Here is a 21490-nt window from a genome sequence, read left to right on the forward strand (position 1 = left end):
AAAAAAAAAAAAAGAATCAAATGCTAGAGTCTTATTAGCCTGGCTGGGGTCACATGCCCATCTTTGGCTAAAAGGCAGAAGAGTCATCTTAATAGGCAATCCCATGAAAATAGCATGCAATAGGAAAGGAATTGTTCCCAGAGGAAAACCGAAGGGTCACGCATGCTAGGCAGGTAAAAATATCAGATATCCAGTAAACTGACTTTCGGTGAGTCACAAAGGATGAAGGCAACGCCAACTGTTTTGGGTAATTTGGGTTGTCAGTCGTAGGTAAATATATGGAGACGGTGAAGTAAGCAGTGGTTTCTGAATATCATGGAACAGTAGTAAGTTTAAGTTGTTGAGAAACAGTTGAAATTTAGGTTATTTGAAACAGTAGAAACGGATACTGGGAAAATGGATTAATTTGTTTTGTTTTGTTGTTGTTTTTTTCTTTTGAGACAGAGTCTTGCTCTGTTGCCCAGGCTGGAGTGCAATGGTGCAATCTTGGCTCACCACAACCTCCGCCTCCGCCTCCCAGGTTCAAGCGATTCTCCTGCCTCAGCCTCCGGAGTAGCTGGGATTACAGGCATGCGCCACCATGCCTGGCTAATTTTGTATTTTTTTTAGTAGAGATGGGGTTTCTCCATGTTGCTCAGGCTGGTCTCAAACTCCCAACCTCAGGTGATCTGCCTTCTTCAGCCTCCTAAAGTGCTGGGATTACAGGCATGAGCCACTGTGGCTGGCCAAATTAATTTTTTAACTATGTCATTGCTTGTTAGGGTCCAAGCACTGGAGATAATTATCAGGAAAACAGAGACAACCCTTGCCTTCATGGAGCTCACTTTGTTAATGATGGAACTTACCAGGTGGCAGGCTTAGGATTTTATATAGCATGAGATCATTGAATGCTCACAACCCTATGAGGTAGGTTCTATTATTCTTCCCATTTGGCAGATGAGGAAACAGGCATAGGTGAAATGATTTGCCCAAGGTCACAGCAATGGAGCAAGATTTTGAACCCAGGCATTGTTTCTAGGGTGTGTATTCTTATTTTTACCAGCTATATTAAGACATAATTCATATAACTCACAACAAATTCATTTAAAGTGTGCAATTCAATGAACCGGGAATGAAGACACAAGGCAAATGGCAGTGAGAATAGCCTTTTATTAGGGCTTGCGGGCTAGGTTCCTCGGTCCAAAGGCGTGGGCCGAGGAAGTCGCGCTGAGGGAGGAGGGTAGGGGCTTTTTGTAGCCTGAGAGGTAGGGAAGCTGGTTGTGCAAACAGGGCCTGGGGAGTCTTGAAACTACTAGGGCAGGAGTTGAGTAAGGGTCATGAGGAAGGGGTCTTTGGAAACTGTCAACCGAAACTGCTGTTTACGAACTTGTGGAATGCAGGTGAGCTGCAGGTCATGGAGGAGTGTGATTGCCCAGCCAGAACTCTGACGCATGTAAGTCTGCGGGTGTGTACAAGGGTGTGTACAAGGGTGAAGGGAGTCTTTAACAAACGACCTGCTACACCGGGTAGCGCCGCCATGTTGGGTCTAGATTCCTGCCTAACACCAAGTAGCTGGGATTACAGGAGCGCGCCACCACACCTGGCTAATTTTTGTATTTTAGTAGGGATAGGGTTTCACCATGTTGCCCAGACTAGTCTTGAATTCCTGAGCTCAGGCAATCTGCCTGCCTCAGCCTCCCAAAGTGCTGGTATTACAGGCATGAGCCACTGCACCATGCTTTTTTTTGTTTTGTTTTGTTTTTTGCATTCACATCCATTATGCAGTGGTGAATAGGCATGACAGTAGAGAATAAATAAAACCAGGGACGGTTTGGTATTACAGAACAACGGGATCTAGTATTGGGGTGGAGGGAAGAGTTAGAAATTGGGTGATTGATGCTGGATGGAAGATGGGACAATTTTTATCCTTTATTCTATTGTGGTTCTATTTATTCTGTTCTATTGATGCATTTTCACATGTTAAAACAACACTGCAATCCAGGGAAGCAGAGAATGGGTAACCAGCTGTATATAGTTCTGATTCATTTGTAAATTTCTGAAGGGAGAATTTACTTATTGGAGGACGATAGGGACAACTATATTATTTCTGCAGAGACACTACCATGACAAACAGCAACAGTAATGTCCAGCAGTTATTAAGCATGTACTCAACACGAAATGGATCCCTGAGTTCAAACACGGGATTTCACCCTTCTATCCAGGTCATGACCATACGTCACTGTATTAAGATGAACCATATTACTGCATGTAATAATGACAAGGCCTCAGCAGTTGTTTCCTTAATAGACAGCTTATATCCTCATGAACATCTCAATATTCTGATTTCACTAACATGGCTACTAATAGGTATATTGTTTCCTGTGACTGCTGTAACAAACTGATGACTTAAAACAACAGAAATACATTCTCTCACAGTTCCGGAAGCCAGAAATGCAATCCACCTGTTGGCTCTAAGGGAGAATCTCTTCTTTGCCTCTTCCAGCTTGTGGGGGCTGCATTACTCCAAACATTTTTTTTTTTTTTTTTTGAGATGGAGTCCTGTTCTGTCACCAGGCTGGAGTGCAGTGGTGATATCTCCGCTCACTGCAACCTCCGCCTCCCGGGTTCAAGCGATTCTCCTGCCTCAGGCTCCCGAGTAGCTGGGATTACACGCATGCGCTACCACACCTGGCTAATTTTTTATATTTTTGGTAGAGACAGGGTTTCACCATGCTGGCCAGGCTGGTCTTGAACTCCCGACCTCAAGTGATCTGCCCAGCTAGGCCTCCCAAAGTGCTGGGATTACAGGTGTGAGCCACTGCGCCTGGCCCCAACCTGCCTTTGAGGTGGTAATTCCTCCTCCTTTTGTTTGAAATCTCCCTCTGCCTTTCTCTTATAAGGACACTTTTCACTGGATTTAGGGTCCATCCAAATAATGCAGGATGATCTCCTTATCTCCATATCCTTAATTATACCTGCAAAGACCCCTTTTCTGAATAAGGCAATATTCACAGGTTCCAGGAATTAGGACATGGACCTATCTTTTCAGGGATCACTGTTCAACCCACTACAGATTTTGAATAAGCTACAAATGTGAAAAGGACAGTGTTTTCAAATGAGTAAAAAGTCATACTGGAAAGAAATATACTATGGCATTATAGATAGCAAAAAATAAAAACCAACCAGTTTAAAACACATATATTTAATGTACAGAATTGGAAAAAAGAATTCTTGATAATAAACATATTTCATGTAAACACAAGCTTTCAGTATCTATGAATATTTCATTGCAAATACACCCTAAGGTACTTCTTCTCTACATAAAGGAGAAACTCCAAGTTCTGCTCTTTAGGAAGACATGGAGAGCAAGCAACACCTTAGGAGTGGCCATTGCTATTTCTCCCCTTTCCTTGGGTGACCTAACATTTTACAGGGACTAATGACATAAAGAAACATTAGATTCCATTGAGTTTAAACACAAATTTCCCACTGAGGGAATTACATATTTGATGCTTGTAAGTATGAATAAATAATTAAATATTAGGTATAAAGCAGATTCCGAAACCAACTGAAGTATGAAAATAAATTGGCATAGATACCTAACAGTCAGTAAAATTAAATTTCACTACTGAGTATGCTACATGCTTCCTTCTCTGTTCCAGTGGGTTCTCTTTTTTTGTGTAAGGTCTTCTCTGGCCGGACTCTTAAGACAGTCAATTGCTTAACATCACCAGGATTTTTGTCAGATTTATTTTGGAAATAAACCAATTTCTTTTTTATTAAATTTGTGCTACATGCTTCTTTCCACTACATATTGACTCCCTGATGTAAGAAAATTTACAGGGTGAGAGCAAGTACTTTATGTTGGCTGTCCCGCAGTATAATGACTGGTTAATAAAAAAGCCACTTAGCCTGGGCAATATAGTGAGGCCTCGTTTCTGCAAAAAAATTAGCAAAGCATGGTGACATGCACCTGTGGTCCTAGCTACTTGGGAGGCTGAGGCAGGAGCATCACTTGAGCCCGGGACACAGAGGTTGCAGTGAGCCAAGACTGTGCCACTGAACTCTACTATAACCTGGGTGATAGAAGGGGACCTTGCCTCAAAAATAATAATACTAAAGGAGCCACCCGTTTAATCCTTTTCTCATCTAGTCTCATCCAAAGAGTAAGTCAAAATCATCGAGGTCACAAAGGACTTATGACCAAGGTATAACTCTGCAAATATCTTTAACTGGCCATGGCTTCTTCGTTTGATCCCTTCCCACTTATTAGAAGACTCTAAGGAACAGATGCTGCAGCCTAGTTCAAAGTAGCACACACATACCTCAGGAAAGTGGACCAAAAAAGAAGACACAGAATACAAGAAAGAGTTGACAAAGCAAATCTAATAAAAAGTATGGTTGGCTTGAACAGTCATTGGTATACATTCCTTATGATTCTACTTTTTGACAGGCTCCTCCTTTTGACTGCTGAGCAATTAAGATATTTTCAGTCGTTTTGATTCCTTTTCCACACTGTCTCTAATGTTCTGTAGTTTTCTGGAGTTCTGAACCAGGGACACTAAACTCTCCCTAAAATCACTAGTCCCATGATCTCTGCCAACATTTTGAAGCTCATCAAAGAAAGTCAACGTCTGTTTGAGTTTGGCCTGAACAATTTTTTGCTCTTCTAATTCTGCAAGAAGGGCCTGCTTAGTACATAATTCAGTCTTATACTTCTCCTGTAACTGTTCAATTTCTTTCTGGAGATGCTGAAAATCTTCCTCACTATAAGGTGTCTCCTTACATTTATCTTCAGGAAGCAAGATGTTTGAGGGAATCCGTAAAATCAGCTGCAAAAACAGTTGCTCCATTTTGCTAAAAAGGTTATCAAAATGTCCTTTCATGAAGCAAAGAAACTTCTCTGTGCATTTGCGAATCTGCACTGGGCTAATGTCACAGTCTGGGATGCCATCCAGCTTCTTCAGAATAACCTGTTCAACGGCCTGCATCACTTCAAATAGGTAGTCTTGAAATGCAATATAGATCCGAAGCATGCACGTTTGTGGCGTGAAGCCAAAGAACTGGGCCTCATAGGTCATTGGATCCACAGACATCTTGACTTATTTTGCTATGTTATTTTCAGGTGTGAAAAACCTGCAAATGTAAAAAGGAAATAATTCATTGGGAAAAAAAAATCTTCTGCACGATAACAAATCACATTACAGATAGCAAACAAAGCAGCAAATAAATAAAAAATAAGGAGTTTGTGTTCCTTTATACCTGATATCACTTCCACAACAGGATATAAACTCTTGCCTCTCTGAGGCTCCTTCTATCAGCCTATACCCTCCCTTTTCCCCTCCTCATTGTTCACTTCCTTTACCTGTGACTTTGGCACAGATCACAGTCTTCAGAATTACCATCCTAGACAACTTTGAAGTCTAGACAGATGACTTAACCAATGCCCTAGAGACTCAGTTTCCTGAGCTTCAATGACCTACAGCTCCACCTTTTAGCCACCTGGCTCTTGATATTTGTAACCACTCTTCCAAATTGCTTCTACTTTTTGACTACTGCTTCCTATAAAATTCTTCCAATTCTTTTTTTTTTTTTTTTTTTGAGACGGAGTCTCGCTCTGTCGCCCAGGCTGGAGTGCAGTGGCCGGATCTCAGCTCACTGCAAGCTCCGCCTCCCGGGTTCACGCCATTCTCCTGCCTCAGCCTCCAGAGTAGCTGGGACTACAGGCACCAGCCACCTCGCCCGGCTAGTTTTTTGTATTTTTTAGTAGAGACGGGGTTTCACCGTGTTCACCAGGATGGTCTCGATCCCAATTCTTATATACTCATATTATACCCTAATCTTCAAGATTTACAGCCCCTCCACCCTCTTTCTGTTCTCAGCCTCTCCCACTTCTCTTCTTTCCTTATTCATTTTGGGCCTCATGATCTATCATTTTGATCACTCCATTGCTGATGTCCTCAATTTGCTTGATCTCCAGCCAAGCCATCTGAAAAAACCCCAATTAGAAGATGTGTAAGTCCCTTGTCAGCTTTATAACCCTGACATGTTTTTTCAAGGGTCTGCAAGTAATTCCTCTCAAATATAAACATCTAGGAAAATAAACCCCTATCTCCTTGCCATTGTGGGAATTCAACTTAGCCATCTTTTTCTGAGATGAAATGATATGCTTGTCATAGAAATAAGAGTTTTATTATTCAGATAAAGGCAATTAGCTAAAACAAACTGCTACTTCAATTATCAGGTGAATTTAGGATGCACTTTATGAAATAATTTGCAATAAGCAGTACAGTCAAATCTTCTTATGGGAAGATGCAGCTAATCTTAAGAATTTATGTTTGTAGGCCGAGCACGATAGCTTATGCCTGTAATCTCACCACTTTAGGAGGCCAAGATGGACGGATCACCTGAGGTCAGGAGTTCGAGACCAGCCTGGCCAACATGGCAAAACCCTATCTCTACTAAAAATACAAAAATTAGCCAGGCGTGGTGGTGGGCACTTGTGATCCCAGCTACTCGGGAAGCTGAGGCAGGAGAATCACTGGAACCTGACGCGGAGGTTGCAGTCAGTCAAGATCGTGCCCCTGCACCCCAGCCTGGGCAACAGAGACTCCGTCTCAAAAAAATAAAATAAAATAAAAATTTACGTTTGTAATAGCTAAATATAGAGTCGTTATAACTGTTTGGCCGTATATGTAAGGTAGGATTGCTTTCTGTTTTTCTTTTTTTTGTGTGAGATATGTTCTGGCTCTTGTCACCCAGGCCGGAGTGCAGTGGCACGATCACGGATCACTGCAGCCTCAACCTCCCAGGTCCAAGCAATCCTCCCACCTCAGCCTCCCAAGTAGCCAGGACCACAGGTGCAGGCCACCATGCCTGGCTAATTTTTTTGCTGTTGCTATTTTTGTTTTTGTTTTTTGAGACAAAGTCTCACTCTCTCGCCCAGGCTGGAGTGCAGTGGTATGATCTCGGCTCACTACAACCTCGGCCTCCTAAGTTCAAGTGATCCTCTTAGCTCAGCCTCCCAAGTCGCTGGGATTACAGATGTGCGCCATCTCTAACAACAACAAAAAATACACTTCCTTGATTAACTCCTTCCTTTGAGTTCCCATCAGGACCTCTCTTCGGGCACTGACTGATAAACTTCTACCGCCTCATCTTCTCTGCTAGACTTAGAGTTCCTGAAGGCAGAATAAATGCGGCTTGATCAGTATTTGCCGATTCAACGCAGAGGTGCCCAGTGAGTTGAGCTAAGACCCGACGATCGCGCTGGACAGGACCCAGAAGCCAGAGCGTCGGACCTTCCGGCCGGCTCCCGGCTTCCTTCGGGCCCCGAGCCCGCGCTGCATGCTGGGACCTTCAGGTCGGAGCCCGCTGTAAGGCCGACCCACAGGCCGCCGCGCTCCCTCGCGATGCCGCCTATGCCAGTCTCGCCCGTACCCGCTTCTCCTCAGAGAAAATGCTGCCCCGCAGTACTTACCGGAGCGACCATGAGGGTCACGAATTCGAGCACACACAGGCTTCCCGCCACCTCCTTTAAACCGCCGCTGGCTTGCCAGGGACAGACGGCGCGGTTGGCTCCCCAAAATTCCGACTGATACGCGCCTCGGCGAGCGAAAGTAAACGCGGGATACTCTCGCGTTCCTGATTGGCTGGTTGGGGACACCTCAATTATGGCAGAAAGGGGCCGGGCGGGAAAGTTAGCTGTGGCCGGCGGGGATTGGCAGAAGGAACCTGTACTTACTCGCTTTTCCCGGACGTTGGCTGGTGGAGAAGCCAGGATGGGGAGATGGGGCGCTGGGGGAGGGGGGGCGCGGTGGCGACGCAACTCGTGATTGGCGGATGTGCCTTCCTTAAGTCTCTACGGATTGGCGGCTGGCCGATTGCTTGGCGTTGATTGGGCAGCAGCGCGAACGCCAAAGCGGGCGCGGGGGAGGCCTTTGGGCCCGCCCAGCCGCCGGGGCCTGCTGGCGGAAGGGGAAGTGGGGCGGGGGGGTGGCAGGCGACGGTGGGGAAGATGGCGTACCAGAGCCTGCGGCTGGAGTACCTGCAGATCCCACCGGTCAGCCGCGCCTACACCACGGCCTGCGTCCTCACCACCGCCGCCGTGGTGAGCAGCTGCAGTGCCACCTTCTCATTATCTGGGCTGGATATGACTGGGTCTTCAGGAAACTGGGGTTTGGGTTTCGGGGAGGCCCAGAGGGGCTGGTCCCGGGGATGGGTGGAGACCTACAGGGATTATGTGGGGTTCGAGTTGGCGCCGAGAATGCTTATCCAGTGACCTGAGAAGGGAGTGCTGCTTCGTGGGGGGTCAGGTCAGTTTCTAAGAGATGAGGGCCGGACCTATACCGGGTTAGGGTTGCGGGAGCCTCCCACCCGAGAAATGTGTCCGAGAGCTCTGCCAATGGCCAGGTAGTACCGTGGTGACTAGTGAGAGGAAGGTCCGTTTTATGAAGAAACAGGAATGAGGAAAGCAAGGTGGAAACTGTCCAGAGGGGAATGGCTTATAATAAAGAGGGTCTCTGGGTAACAAGGGGCTAGCTGGAGGTACCCAGCCCTAACGGTGGCAGGGTCTCAAGTCTCCGTTATTTCAAGTGAGTTTTGTTGTTTCACACAGCTGTTTCAGGTGGTGCCCATGTGGTGGGTAGATTCATAGCAGCTGTTTTTATTTGTCTTGTGTCTAAAATATCACCACCTGTCTGCCTCATTTCTTCATGTCAGCCTCAACTATTGCAACATAAAACAAACTTTTTTGTGTTAGGTATTGAGGATACAAAGAATTCTACCAATTCTAGAGAATTCTTTACCAACCTCTTCCTCTGGCCTAAGAAGAAAGGCTTAAAGGAAATCAGTCTAATTGACCGAGAGTTGGAAATTGCTAGACCTACTAATCCTTTGTTGTAAATGATGAAATTTTGTTTCTTGGTTGATTTGCTTTAAGAAGCTCTTTTTCTATTTCAGCAGTTGGAATTGATCACACCTTTTCAGTTGTACTTCAATCCTGAATTAATCTTTAAACACTTTCAAGTAAGTGGTTCATCACAATAGTGATTAATGCTTCAGTTTCTTCTTTTTCTTACTGTTTAGTAGCAAATCCCGTTGTACACTATCCTAAAAAAGAACCCAGTGGGGGACCTTTGATTATAAGTTGTCTTGTCAGGATGTAAAGCAGTGATTCTGCAGCCTGGTTGGACTTGAGAATCCCTTAGGGAACTCTTAAGAGATTCCCAAGCTCCTCAACAAGTACCAAATCAGAATTTGCAAGGGTAGGAATCAAAATCTGTGTTTTATTTTTAAAGTTCCCTGCATCGTTTTGATGTGTCCAGTTCCTGTATTCAGAAATCACTGGTTTAGACTTAATGTTGTAGTATGAGAGGAGAGTGACCAGCTAGCTGCTTAGGGGTTGTCTTGCAGGGATGGCCTTATTTTGTCCATTCACCACCTAGGCATGCCCCCCACCTTGGTGTTATCATGATGGTCCAGAAACTCAATTCTGTTAGTGCTTTTAAATTGTGATCTGTCTTCCAGAGATCAGATCATACTAACAAAATTCCAAACATCTAAAGCTACATGGTGGTTTATTAGATTACAGTGGGAGATGGTCCTTTCCGGTGATTAAAATGTCAAAAGAGGCTGGACGCAGTGGCTCACGCCTGTAATCCCAGCACTTTGGGAGGCTGAGGCAGGCAGATCACCTGAGGTCAGGAGTTCGAGACCAGCCTGGCCAACATGGTAAAGCCCTGTCTCTACTAAAAATACAAAAATTAGCCAGGCGTGATGACACATGCCTGTAATCCTAGCTACTGGGGAGGCTGAGGCAGGAGAATCACTTGAACCCGGGAGGCGGAGGTTGCAATGAGCCGAGATTATGCCAGCCTCTGAGACAAGAGCGAAACTCTGTCTCAAAATGCTGAGAGAGACAAGGATTTGTCTGTTCCAAGATGGTCTTACAGACCATAGTTGGAGTAGGGGAGAGACCCAAAAGCCAATAATTGTGCCTCAACACATGCTGTTCCCTCTGTCTCAAATGTGTTTATTCACTTTATACCCACTGAACTCTAGCTTGCCTTTCAAAACGCAGCTTTTGTGTAACCTTTATGTACTCATCCTCCTTTGTTTTAGAGCATCTCTCACCTTTACTTTGCAGTTATGTGTATGCTTGTCTCACTAGGATGAGGACTCTAAAATCTGGATAATTAATATGTAGAACTGAATTGTTTCAACTTTAATAGTTACCAATTCTCAAGAATTTAGTGATTGTAAAGTAGTCCTGTCATCTCGTCACTGTGTCCCACAATACTCACATGGAGCTGTAGTTCCATCCAAGTAAGTCTTGCTTCCTACTTGGCTTGCTTGGTTTTACTCTGCCTGGGGTTAAACTCTTGATGACATTTGGAGTGAGGAGTTTGAGATTTGCCGTCAGAGTCTCCATCTACTCCTGCGGGTCCTTGGTCAGGACATTGAAAAGTTCAACTTTCAGCTGAATAACTAGTGTTCAGCTAGTAGTTCAACTTTTAGCTGAATAACTAGTATCAGCTAGTTATTCAACTTTTAGTCTTTTAGTTTCCTATCTGTGAATTAGCTTGCTTGTCTCACAGGATCACAACAGATAGTAGACATTTTAAAATGTTAAGCACTCTACCATTGTGAGTGGTTACTGTGGGTGTGGAGAGGTTGGGTAGGGAAGGATGTATCAGGGTTTCCAACAAGAAAATGAGTGTTTGGCAGGGAGCAGTGGCTCACGCCTGTAATCCCAGCACTTTGGGAGGCTGAGGTGGGTGGATCATTTGAGGTCAGGAGTTTGAGACCAGCCTGGCCAACATGATGAAACCTTGTCTCTACTAAAAATAAAAATATTAGCCTGGCGTGGTGGTGCACACCTGTAATCTCAGCTACTTGGGAGGCTAAGGCAGGAGAATTGCTTGAACCTGGGAGGCAGTGAGCTGCGATTGTGCCACTGTACTCCAGCCTGGGCAACAACGAGACTCTGTCTCAAAAAAAAAAAAGAAAAAGAAAATGAGTGTTCTTGTATCTCCCAAGTAGACTGTAATTATTAGAGCATTAGTTCTTTCAGGGAGTTGGCCATTTGTTCAGATTAGAACTTGGGTATTTGCCTTAGAATTTTCCTTTCTGGCCAGGTGCAGTGGCTCAGGCCTCTAATCCTAGCACTTTGAGAGGCTGAGGTGGATGATCCCTTGAGGCCAGGAGTTTGAGTCAGCCTGGGTAACATAGTGAGAACCTGTCTCTATTTTTTTTTTTTAAGTTTTAATTAAAAAAAAAAAAAAAGGCCGGGCGCGGTGGCTCAAGCCTGTAATCCCAGCACTTTGGGAGGCTGAGACGGGTGGATCACGAGGTCAGGAGATTGAGACCAACCTATCTAACACGGCGAAACCCCGTCTCTACTAAAAAATACAAAAAACTAGCCGGGCGAGGTGGCGGGCGCCTGTAGTCCCAGCTACTTGGGAGGCTGAGGCAGGAGAATGGCGGGAACCCGGGAGGCGGAGCTTGCAGTGAGCTGAGATCCGGCCACTGCACTCCAGCCTGGGCGGCAGAGCGAGACTCCGTCTCAAAAAAAAAAAAAAAAGAATTTTCCTTTCTTTTTGATGTTTCTGACTGCCTAATGTAAACATTTCTCAGCAATTTATATTAGACCCTGAAGTTTTTCTCTGGTATGTCAGTTCTGTTTATTATATGATGATACTACACATGAAAGCCCTGTTTTCTGTTTGGCAAATTAACCTAGCCTTCCTGCCAAACTTTCTCAATAAGATGATCACAATTTAAAATTTTCTGTCCTATTATTATAAATGTCACAGTCCCAATGATGTCTTTCAGACTTTGAACTAAAAGCAGCAAAACAAAATCTAACATCAGATTATATGCCCCTGTTTTTGTTTCAGAACAGAATATCGCTCTGTCCAAGGCTTCTCAACCATCGCAGTCATAGGATGTATCTTTTGTATTAATATGGAACTGTTTCCTGGTAATTTATTTTACTTAATACATCTTTCTCTTGATTTTTTTTTTAACAGATATGGAGATTAATCACCAATTTCTTATTTTTTGGGCCAGTCGGATTCAATTTTTTATTTAACATGATTTTTCTGTATCCTTTATTAAATGGGGTCAGCATCAAAACTTTGTTTTCTTAGGAAGTAAAAAATTAAGTTGAAACTTTTAATCCTGTTATTTGTTTTTGGTACCATCTTAGCTGTAATTTCTGGGTCGGTGGTACATAAAGTAGTTGGTTAGGTAGTAATGTTTTGAAAATGTTTGTAGGTCACTGTTTGTTCAAATGGGAGGTTTTAACCATAAAAAGATAGCACCTCTGCTTTTTTGTTACTTACAAATCTGATCAAGGGAGGGGAGAATTGATTTGAGGCATACCTCCACAGTAACACCAACAGGTACAAAGCGGTAAAACAACCTGAATACAATGATAATTTAGCAGAATTTGGGCATACGTTTTGGAGTGGGTTCATGAGGAGTGGGAACTTGAGATCTCCTTGGGTCGTGGTTGCTGGAACTACTGGCTGAAAGACAGTGGTTGTGTCTGCTGGGCTTGTCAAGTTCCGGTTTGTTGAAAGGAAAACCCCAGCTCTGATCCAATGGCAGTTGGGGCCACGGAGCAGGGCATTCCTCCTCCACCCCTGCCCTCTGTATTAAGAGGGAGTTACAGTTCAGCTCATCTGCAGCTACATTCCTTCCCGAGGATGGCAGGAATCCATTTTAAGTCCTGTGTAGTGTATCTTTCTGAGAAGTTTCCAGTAAAGTTTTTTCTCATCATGATTCATGTTTATTGACAGTTGCTCAACCTGCCAGGCCTGGAAAAGTAGTTTAGCACACAAGGCTTCTTGCTGCGGATTTCTTCCAAGTTAGGACGTGGAGAAGCAAAGATGGTGCAGATTAAGGTGTGCCTGAGCACAGGAAAGACAATACAAATTTTTAAAGGTTTAGTAGGGGACTGGAGGGCCGGGTGTGGTGGCTCACACCTGTAATCCCAGCACCTGGGGAGGCCAAGGTGGGTGGATCACGAGGTCAGGAGTTTGAGACCAGTCTGGTCAACATGGTGAAACCTGCTCTCTACTAAAAGTACAAAAATTAGCCTGGTGTGATGGTGCACAACTGTAATCCCAGCTACTCAGGAGGCCGAGGCAGGAGAATCGCTTGAATCTGGCAGGCAGAGCTTGCAGTGAGCCGAGATTGTGCCATTGCACTCCAGCCTGGATGACAGAGCGAGACTCCGTCTCAAAAGAAAAAAAAAAAAGGATAGGGGACTGAAAGCATGTGTGTGTGTCATCTGTGTTAGTTCCCAGCCAGGGGCAGTTTGTAAAAAATGATGCTGGTCTTGACCTTTTCTAAAACGCTTGGTAAAAGAGTAATCACATTACCACTCAAACATTTCATACAAATGAAGACTTGACTTCTTACAAATAATATGGAATCCAAGTGTACTTACAAGATAACATTAAGTTTTTACTTTGTTCATATTCGTGTGCTGAGTATTTTCTTAACTTGGAACTTAAGATATCGTTACTGTCGAATGCTAGAAGAAGGCTCTTTCCGAGGTCGGACAGCAGACTTTGTATTTATGTTCCTTTTTGGTGGATTCTTAATGACCGTATCCTTCAACAAATAGAAAACCTACGGGAAAATGTTGAAGAACACCCTGGCTCTTCCTAAAACTTGTCATCTGTCTCCCACAATTCTCTAGATACTCGGAACAAACAGATAAAAGTAGATCTCTAGATCTTAGCTTCAGGGCACTATCATTTATTTTACAGCACATTTTCTGTGACAAGTTTCCAAGCCTAGCAGTCGGACAGGAAGAGCAAGTCACAGGAACTTTTAACCCAGGTGGGTTCCTGTTAAGCATCTCAGTTATATCATTGCTGCTTGGCGTACTTCACTTTTAAACTAAGTTGGTAAGACATTTACTTGGTGGTTTTCTTTTTTTTTTTTTTTTTTTTTTTTTTTTTGAGACGGAGTCTCGCTCTGTCGCCCAGGCTGGAGTGCAGTGGCCGGATCTCAGCTCACTGCAAGCTCCGCCTCCCGGGTTTCCGCCATTCTCCTGCCTCAGCCTCCCGAGTAGCTGGGACTACAGGCGCCACCACCTCGCCTGGCTAGTTTTTGTATTTTTTTGTAGAGACGGGGTTTCACCGTGTTAGCCAGGATGGTCTCGAACTCCTGACCTCGTGATCCGCCCGTCTCGGCCTCCCAAAGTGCTGGGATTACAGGCTTGAGCCACCGTGCCCGGCCAACTTGGTGGTTTTCAAAACCAATAAATTATTTTTCAGGAAAAGAATTTTCGTCTATACAATAGACTTAGATAGGGTATGGTCCGACAAGATGGTTTTGTTCCAGCTAGCTTTATTCACCTCTGTAAAGGTGTTAATCGTGAGCAAGCTTTAATTATTGAATGAAGAATTAACACATTTTCCAAAGAGGCAAGAACTTACCGAAAGCAGAATTATTTGTTTGAAGTAGCTGTAAATCTCAATAATTTAGCCTAAGCAGATTTTTGCCTGGTTGCTCTGGGTAATTATTTTCTGGGTTTGTTTCCTTCTGTTCTAAAGATGTAACAACTTGACTTTTCCAATTCAAACTTCTGTTAGAACACAATGTTTAGTTCTCCTGCTCAGTCTTCCCTCTTAAACTTTTCATGTTGATATTTTCCTTAATGCCATCTGCTAGCTTTTTGGTCTGTTTGTGAGCTTAGTTTTCTTGGGCCAGGCCTTTACAATAATGCTCGTCTACGTGTGGAGCCGAAGGAACCCCTATGTCCGCATGAACTTCTTCGGCCTTCTCAACTTCCAGGCCCCCTTTCTGCCCTGGGTGCTCATGGGCTTTTCCTTGTTGTTGGGGAACTCAATCATTGTGGACCTTTTGGGTAAGGCTCTTCTCACTATTTTTTAAATCATTTTACCTGTAAAAGTATTTTACCACTATTTTTCATGTTTATTCTGTTTGACCTTCATGTATTACCTATTGTAAAATACTACAATATTAGTTCATTAATTTTTAATAATTATGTTGACATTCATCCTAAATATAGTCAATTTATGTTGGTAGGTCTACCTGCAATCTAAATTTTAATTCTCTCCCTCATCCTTTATTTCTGCTTGACTCTAGGTATTGCAGTTGGACACATTTATTTTTTCTTGGAAGATGTATTTCCCAATCAGCCTGGTGGAATAAGAATTCTGAAAACACCATCTATTTTGTGAGTATTTTAACACCAGGTTACATCCTGTTACAGGCAAACCAGGACGGGGGCATGATCTGTGTTTTCTTTGGCTCCCCTAGCTCCTAGTACACATAGTTCAGGTCAGTAACTATTTGCAGATTGAGCAGTCTGGCTGCAGTTGAAGAGCACTTGGATTGAGTAGGAGCAGACAGTGCCAGGGTTGTGGCAAGAGCAAGGTTAACAGGCTGAGGATATCTTGGGAGTAACCTGGTAATTGTTGTTCCAGATGACCACTAGAACTTCCTATTCCAGGAGGAGCCTGCTGGTTTTATGAAAGCCACTGAAGTAAGGTAGCAAAATGGGCAAAACTGATGAAAGTTTCTGATGGTGGACTTTGTGGCATGCCAAGCAGGTGGTTGAGATAAGAAGTGAAGCAGAGTGCAGATAGCTTTGGACTGGAAACCAGGTGTAGCTGTCCCACTGACCAGCCATAGAGCAAGTCCCTTCTTTTTTGCAATTCAGTTTCCTGAGGTAGAACTTTGATTTCTTTCTTTCTTTTTTTTTTTTTTTTTTTAAACATGAGGTCTTGCTCTGTCACCTAGGCTGGAGTGCAGTAGAACTTTGATTTATGAGACCTCTTTCTACTCTGGAATTTGGTATTCTCAGGAGATGCTATATTAAAAAGGGCTCAGTTGAGAAGTAAAATGTGAGTTTTTGTTATAAAATGTTTGCTGTAGACTAGTTAAGCAAAAAGAAGAAAGTGAAATTGTCCACACTTGGGTATAGCAGTGGCTACCATTGTTAACTTTTCAGTGTATATTCTTCAGTCTTTACTAGTAGTCTGTGTACTTTTTAAAAAACCCTGAGCCAGTCAAGGCCATAGTGCACTATGACTGCGCCTGTGAATAGCCACTGCTCTTCTTGGGCCAGGCCTTTAACATAGCCACTGCATTCCAGCCTGGACAACATAACACATTCCTGTAATCCCAGCACTTTGAGAGGCGAAGGCAGATGGATCACTTGAGCTCAGGAGTTTGAGACCAGCCTGGGCAACATGGCAAAACCCCGTCTCTACAAAAGCTGCAAATGGTGGTACATGCTTGTAATCCCAGCTACTTGAGAGGTTGAGGTGGAAGGATTGCTTAAGCCCAGAGGGGTTGAGGCTGCAGTGAGCCAAGATCGCACCACAGTACTTTGGGCTGAGGGACAGAGTGGCATCCTGTCTCAAAAAACAGTTTTTGTAACCTTGTAAACTTAATATGTCAGAATTGTTTTTTCCATCCTAAAGTGTTACGAAATTATAACAGGTGATATTCCATGGTATGGATATGGATTTTGATGGACATGGACATTAGTGCTTGGTTTTCTCTTCTATAATTGGAGTGGTGAATATCCTTGTAGCTAAATCTCTGCACACATCCATGATTATTTTCAAAAGATAATTCCTAGAAGTGGAATTGCTATTTTGTTGCCAAACGCCTTCCAGAATGGATGTTCAAGTTTACATTTCAACTAGCATTTATAACTGTTCCATTTCTGCACATCCTCATTAAACAAGGGAGGTGTTTTATTTACCCTTTCCTAGTTGAATAGTTATAGGATGATGTTTCATTATTTAGGATTTTTAAAAAATGTTTTGAAACAATTTCAGTCCTCTAGGAAATTACATATGCAGTACAGGGTCTCACTCCATTGCCCAGGCTGGAGTGCAGTGGTATGATCATAGCACACTGTTAACTCAAACCCCTGGGCTCAAGTGATCTTCCCACCTCAGCCTCCTGAGTAACTGGGACTACAGATGCACACTACCAACCTCTGCTTATTTGCTTTCTTAAATATTTTTTTTTGTGGAGACAAGGTCTTTCTATGTCTCCCAGACTAGTCTCAAACTCCAGTCCTCAGGCGATCCTCTTGTCTCTTGGCCTACCAAAGCACTGAGATTACAGGTGTGAACCACTACAGCCCACTTTTTATTTAATTTTTTTATTTTTTGCAATTGTTTTCTGGCACAACAAGATATACCAGGCTTATCCTGTGCTCTCCTTGATCCAGTCCTAGAATCAGCTGTTTCTTCAAGGAGCCCTGGTTCCTTTAAAGTGGAGAATGGTATTTAGAAGCCAAGATCTGGGTGCTAGATGTGCTCATTGCTATTGGAGTGTTGCTATTCCCAGATCCTCTCAGTGAACAGAGCAGTGGAATTATATGTATGTATCATAATGTATACAAATGTATATTTTTAGATATATGTATTTTTTAAAACATGGGTTTATACTATACTCCCATTTCTGGTACTACTCATGGTTCATTCTAGCTTTTTTCCTATTTGTTTCCTCCAGTATTTTATTATGAAAATTTCCAAACTTATAGGAAATCAGAAAAAAATTGGAGTGAGCTTCATGTAGCCACCACATAGATTCTGTAATTAATAGTTCCCTATTCTTTTTTCACACCTTTCCCTACGTCTAGCTTTCCAATCCAAAATGTATGTGCCATTATATGTATACTTAATTCCTTGTATACTTGAGTATGCATATCAGTAACTAGAGTTCAGTATTTATGTGCAACAAAATACACAAATCTTGAGTATGTCAACTGAGTTTCTATAAATGCACACTTCTGTATATCTATCAAGACAGAATATTACCATCAATCAGAACGTTCCCTGATATCCTTCCTTGTCAATCATTGCACCTGTCCCCCAAGAAGCAATTGCTATTCTGATTTTGTTCCTTTGTAGATTAGTTTTTCATGTTGTGCAGCTTCATGAGTAGAATCGTACAGTATGCATGTACTCTTTGGTAAGAGACTTCTTTCATTCAACATAATGTTTTTGAGACTCATCTGTGTTCCTGTATTTATTGGTAATTTGTTCCTTTTTATTGCTGAGTATTATTTGGTTGTATGAATGTACCACTGCTTTCCATCTGCCCTTTCCATCTGTCCTAACCTGATTCTTATTATGATTAATGTTTTACCTACCTAATTATCCCTCATATGTAACCAGTCTTTTGTGATAGTCTCCACCTCCCTCATATGGATGCCTTGCTCATCTCACTCACCCTCAGATTCCCCAGACCAGGCTGCCCTCTTACGGGGATGCCTCCCCACCCTACTCAGGCTAACATCTCGTCGGGCCACCTCCATGTGTGCATGGTCTGATGGGGGCTCTTGACTCCCTATACCAGGCTGTGCCCTCACCCCCATCCTGCTAATGTTTGGGCAGTAGAAAGGGGTCTCAGTTTTGTTTTTGTTGTCGTTGCTACGGATTCTCACTCTCTTGCCCACTTGAGTTCAGTGGCTCAGTCTTGGCTCACTGCAACCTTCACCTCCCAGGTTCAAGCGATTTTCCTGCGTCAGCCTCCTGAGTAGCTGGGATTACAGGCATGCACTACGACACCCGGCTAATTTTGTATTTTTAGTAGAGATGTGGTTTCGCCATGTTGGTCAGGTTGGTCTTGAACTCCTGACCTCAGGTGATCGGCCCTCCTCGGCCTCCCAAAGTGCTGGGATTACAGGCATGAGCCACCACGACTGGCTGGGATCTCAGTTTCTAATATACTTTCCTTTGATTATTGTGAGAGCAAACATTCCCATGTTTATTAACCACATGGATTTCCTTTTTGAATTGCCTATTCAGCCCTTTGCCCATTTTTTCTGTTGGTTTGTTTTTATTGTTAATTCGTAAGAATTTTAAAAACTCGTTTTGAAGTATACTTTTTCTGACTCCAGTATAAATTAAAAGTTTTCAAATACATTTCTAATTTTATCAGCTGTGGGGGATTACAAGTAGAAATATAAGTGCAAATTGAGGATGCTGCTTTAATGGTTCCTTGTTTACTGAGGTTTTGAATTACTACATCATAGTACTTAGAGAGTCTTTTGGACATTTACTATCCCCTCCTATGTTCTGCAGTAATTTTTCTTGGGATACCTTGTGAATTTTTTAAAACTTTTCTAGTAAAATAATACCTAACATAAAATTCACCATCTTAATTCATTTTGAATGTTCAGTGGCATTAAGTACATTCATACTATTTTGCTGCCATCACCACCATCCATAGAACTCTCTTCATCCTGCAGAACTGCAACTCTGTACTCATTAAACAACTCGCCACCCCAGCCACCACCATTCTATTTTGCTTCTCTGAATTTGACTACTCTATGTACCTCATAAGTGGAATCATACAATATTTGTCCTTTTTTGTCTGGCTTGTTTCATATTTCATTTAGTGTAAAGTTCTCAAGGTTCATCCATGTTGTACCATGTGTCTGAATTTCCCTCCTTTTTTTTGAGACAGTCTTGCTCCGTTGCCCGGGCTGGAGTGCAATGGAGCAATCTCAGCTCACTGTAACCTGTTCCTCCAGGTTCAAGCCATTCTCCTGCCTCAGCCTCCTGAGTAGTAGCTGGGATTACAGGCATGCGCCACCGCGCCAGGCTAATTTTTGTATTTTGGGTGGAGACGGGGTTTCACCATGTTGGCCAGGTACAGTAGCTCATGCCTATAATCCCAGCATTTTGAGATGCCGAGGTGGGCGGATCACCTGAGTTCAGGAGTTCAAGACCAGTCTGGCCAACATGATGAAACCCCGTCCCTCCTAAAAATACAAAAATTAGTTGGGCATGGTGGCGGGTGTCTGTAATCCCAGCTACTCGGGAGACTGAGGCAGGAGAATGGCTTGAACCCAGGAGGTGGAGGTTGCAGTGAGCCGAGATCGCACCACGGCACTCCAGCCTGGGCAACAGAGCAAGACCCCCATCTCAAAAAAAAAAAAATTATATTATATGTATGTACCATATTTTGTTCATTCACCTGTTGATGGACACTTGGGTGATACCTTGGTTATGGGGAGACATTAATGATAAATATGTGAAAGTCAGGTTACAAAACAGATGTAGTGTGATCTAACTTTTGTAAAAGTACATAATGTAAAAGTTCCCAAAGAATAACTAAAACATTGACAGTAGTTACCTCTGGGAATTTAGGATATTTTGCTCATCTCTGTTTCCTCCTTCTCTATAATTGTTATGATTTGGATTGTTTTTCTAGTAAAAAATCAGTGAAAGATAAAAGCTAATGTAAATGTTAATAATTATAGTTGCTCTTACAATATGTTGACTGTTTAATTGGCAGGCAGGTGTAGTGCTTACCTGTGGGTGGAAACCCTGTGGGACCTGAACTGACCTTGTAGTACTTTGGACCTGAGATGACTCTGGGACCAAATTATATCTGTTGCCTGTCTTTTAGGAAAGCTATTTTTGATACACCAGATGAGGATCCAAATTACAATCCACTACCTGAAGAACGACCAGGAGGCTTCGCCTGGGGTGAGGGCCAGCGCCTCGGAGGTTAAAGCAGCAGTGCCAATAATGAGACCCAGCTGGGAAGGACTCAGTGCTACCCACTGGGATTCTTTTATCCTTTGTTGCAAAAGTGTGGACACTTTTGACAGCTTGGCAGATTTTAACTCCAGAAGCACTTTATGAAATGGTACACTGACTAATCCAGAAGACATTTCCGACAGTTTGCCAGTGGTTCCTCACTACACTGGTACTGAAAGTGTAATTTCTCGGAGCCAAAAAACTGGAGAAACAAATATCCTGCCACCTCTCCCAAGTACATGAGTACTTGATTTTTATGGTATAAGGCAGGCCTTTTCTTCCTCTTGATAGATGAGGCCATGGTGTAAATGGAAGTTTCAGAGAGGACAAAATAAAACTGAATTCCATTTTTCTCTCACTGTATTAAAGCTTTTGTGTGTGATCTTTTAAATTCTGATAATGTATTGTAGCTCTCCTGCGTAGATCTGAGCTCAGAACAGTTTACACAGCTGTTCTTCTGTGTCTTCACAACTTTTAACTGGATTTCATTTCAGGATTGGAACTACGTGGCTGCCATGCTGTGGTTGTGTACATCTTACTAATTCAGAATGCAAGAGTCACCAGGAAGATGATTTATTTCTGTCATCTGGATAGGTTGTTTCCATCTGGGTTTTGCAAAACTTTGTCAGACAACGTGGAAAAAAAGCAGGGAGGATGCTTCTTGTAGCAGTAGGAATTCAGCTATAGGAAAGTCAGCTGTAAGCTCATGTGGTATCTTATTTGCTTTACTTACATCTCTCCATTAAGAAGTATCCAGGGAAAGATTGCTAAGGGCCACACTTTTGGAAAACTAGGAAGATTTTCATTGGACTTTTTTTTTTCTTTTCTTTTTAAAAAAGTTTTAATTAAAAAAAAATTTTTTTAATAGAGATGGGGTCTCACTGTGTTGCCCAGGCTGGTCTTGAACTCCTGGACTCAAGCAATCCTCCCACCTCAGCCTCCCA

At 43.0% G+C, this 21490-nt stretch overlaps 2 protein-coding genes across 8 annotated transcripts; one reads left to right on the forward strand and one right to left on the reverse strand.

The window, feature by feature from the left end:
• Positions 1-3165: 3165 nt before the first annotated feature.
• On the reverse strand, positions 3166-7874 carry MIS12 (MIS12 kinetochore complex component). 3 transcript variants are annotated; one of them, XM_033184907.1, is made up of 2 exons: positions 7724-7874; positions 3166-5115 (listed from the first exon to the last, which is right to left on the reverse strand). In XM_033184907.1, the coding sequence occupies exon 2, from the start codon at positions 5073-5075 to the stop codon at positions 4458-4460; it is 618 nt and encodes a 205-aa protein (XP_033040798.1). In that variant the 5' UTR covers positions 5076-5115; positions 7724-7874; the 3' UTR covers positions 3166-4457. The 3 variants fall into 3 exon arrangements, with proteins under 3 accessions (XP_033040798.1, XP_033040796.1, XP_033040797.1); XM_033184905.1 differs by having other exon boundaries at positions 7460-7773; XM_033184906.1 differs by lacking the exon at positions 7724-7874 and adding an exon at positions 5345-5563.
• A 59-nt stretch (positions 7875-7933) lies between these two features.
• Positions 7934-20914, forward strand: DERL2 (derlin 2). Of its 5 annotated transcripts, none has more exons than XM_033184902.1 (7): positions 7934-8089; positions 8941-9006; positions 11880-11929; positions 13507-13600; positions 14674-14869; positions 15112-15202; positions 20413-20914. In XM_033184902.1, exons 1-7 carry the CDS (start codon positions 7997-7999, stop codon positions 20516-20518), a joined length of 696 nt encoding a protein of 231 aa, XP_033040793.1. In that variant the 5' UTR covers positions 7934-7996; the 3' UTR covers positions 20519-20914. The 5 variants fall into 5 exon arrangements, with proteins under 5 accessions (XP_033040793.1, XP_033040791.1, XP_033040795.1 ...); XM_033184900.1 differs by lacking the exon at positions 11880-11929 and adding an exon at positions 12012-12085; XM_033184903.1 differs by having other exon boundaries at positions 7948-8089; positions 8944-9006.
• The last annotated feature ends 576 nt before the right edge of the window (positions 20915-21490 follow it).

This window comes from Trachypithecus francoisi, unplaced genomic scaffold, assembly GCF_009764315.1.
Source record: "Trachypithecus francoisi isolate TF-2019V2 unplaced genomic scaffold, Tfra_2.0 Lachesis_group20, whole genome shotgun sequence".
NCBI lineage: Eukaryota > Metazoa > Chordata > Mammalia > Primates > Cercopithecidae > Trachypithecus > Trachypithecus francoisi.

Coding starts and splice junctions, on each gene's coding strand:
- DERL2 (XM_033184900.1), top strand. CDS start 7,997: ATGGCGTACCAGAGCCTGCGGCTGGAGTACCTGCAGATCCCACCGGTC. Junction 8,090..8,940: donor TCCTCACCACCGCCGCCGTG/GTGAGCAGCTGC, acceptor TTTCTATTTCAG/CAGTTGGAATTGATCACACC. Junction 9,007..12,011: donor TAATCTTTAAACACTTTCAA/GTAAGTGGTTCA, acceptor TTTTTTTAACAG/ATATGGAGATTAATCACCAA.
- MIS12 (XM_033184907.1), bottom strand. CDS start 5,075: ATGTCTGTGGATCCAATGACCTATGAGGCCCAGTTCTTTGGCTTCACG.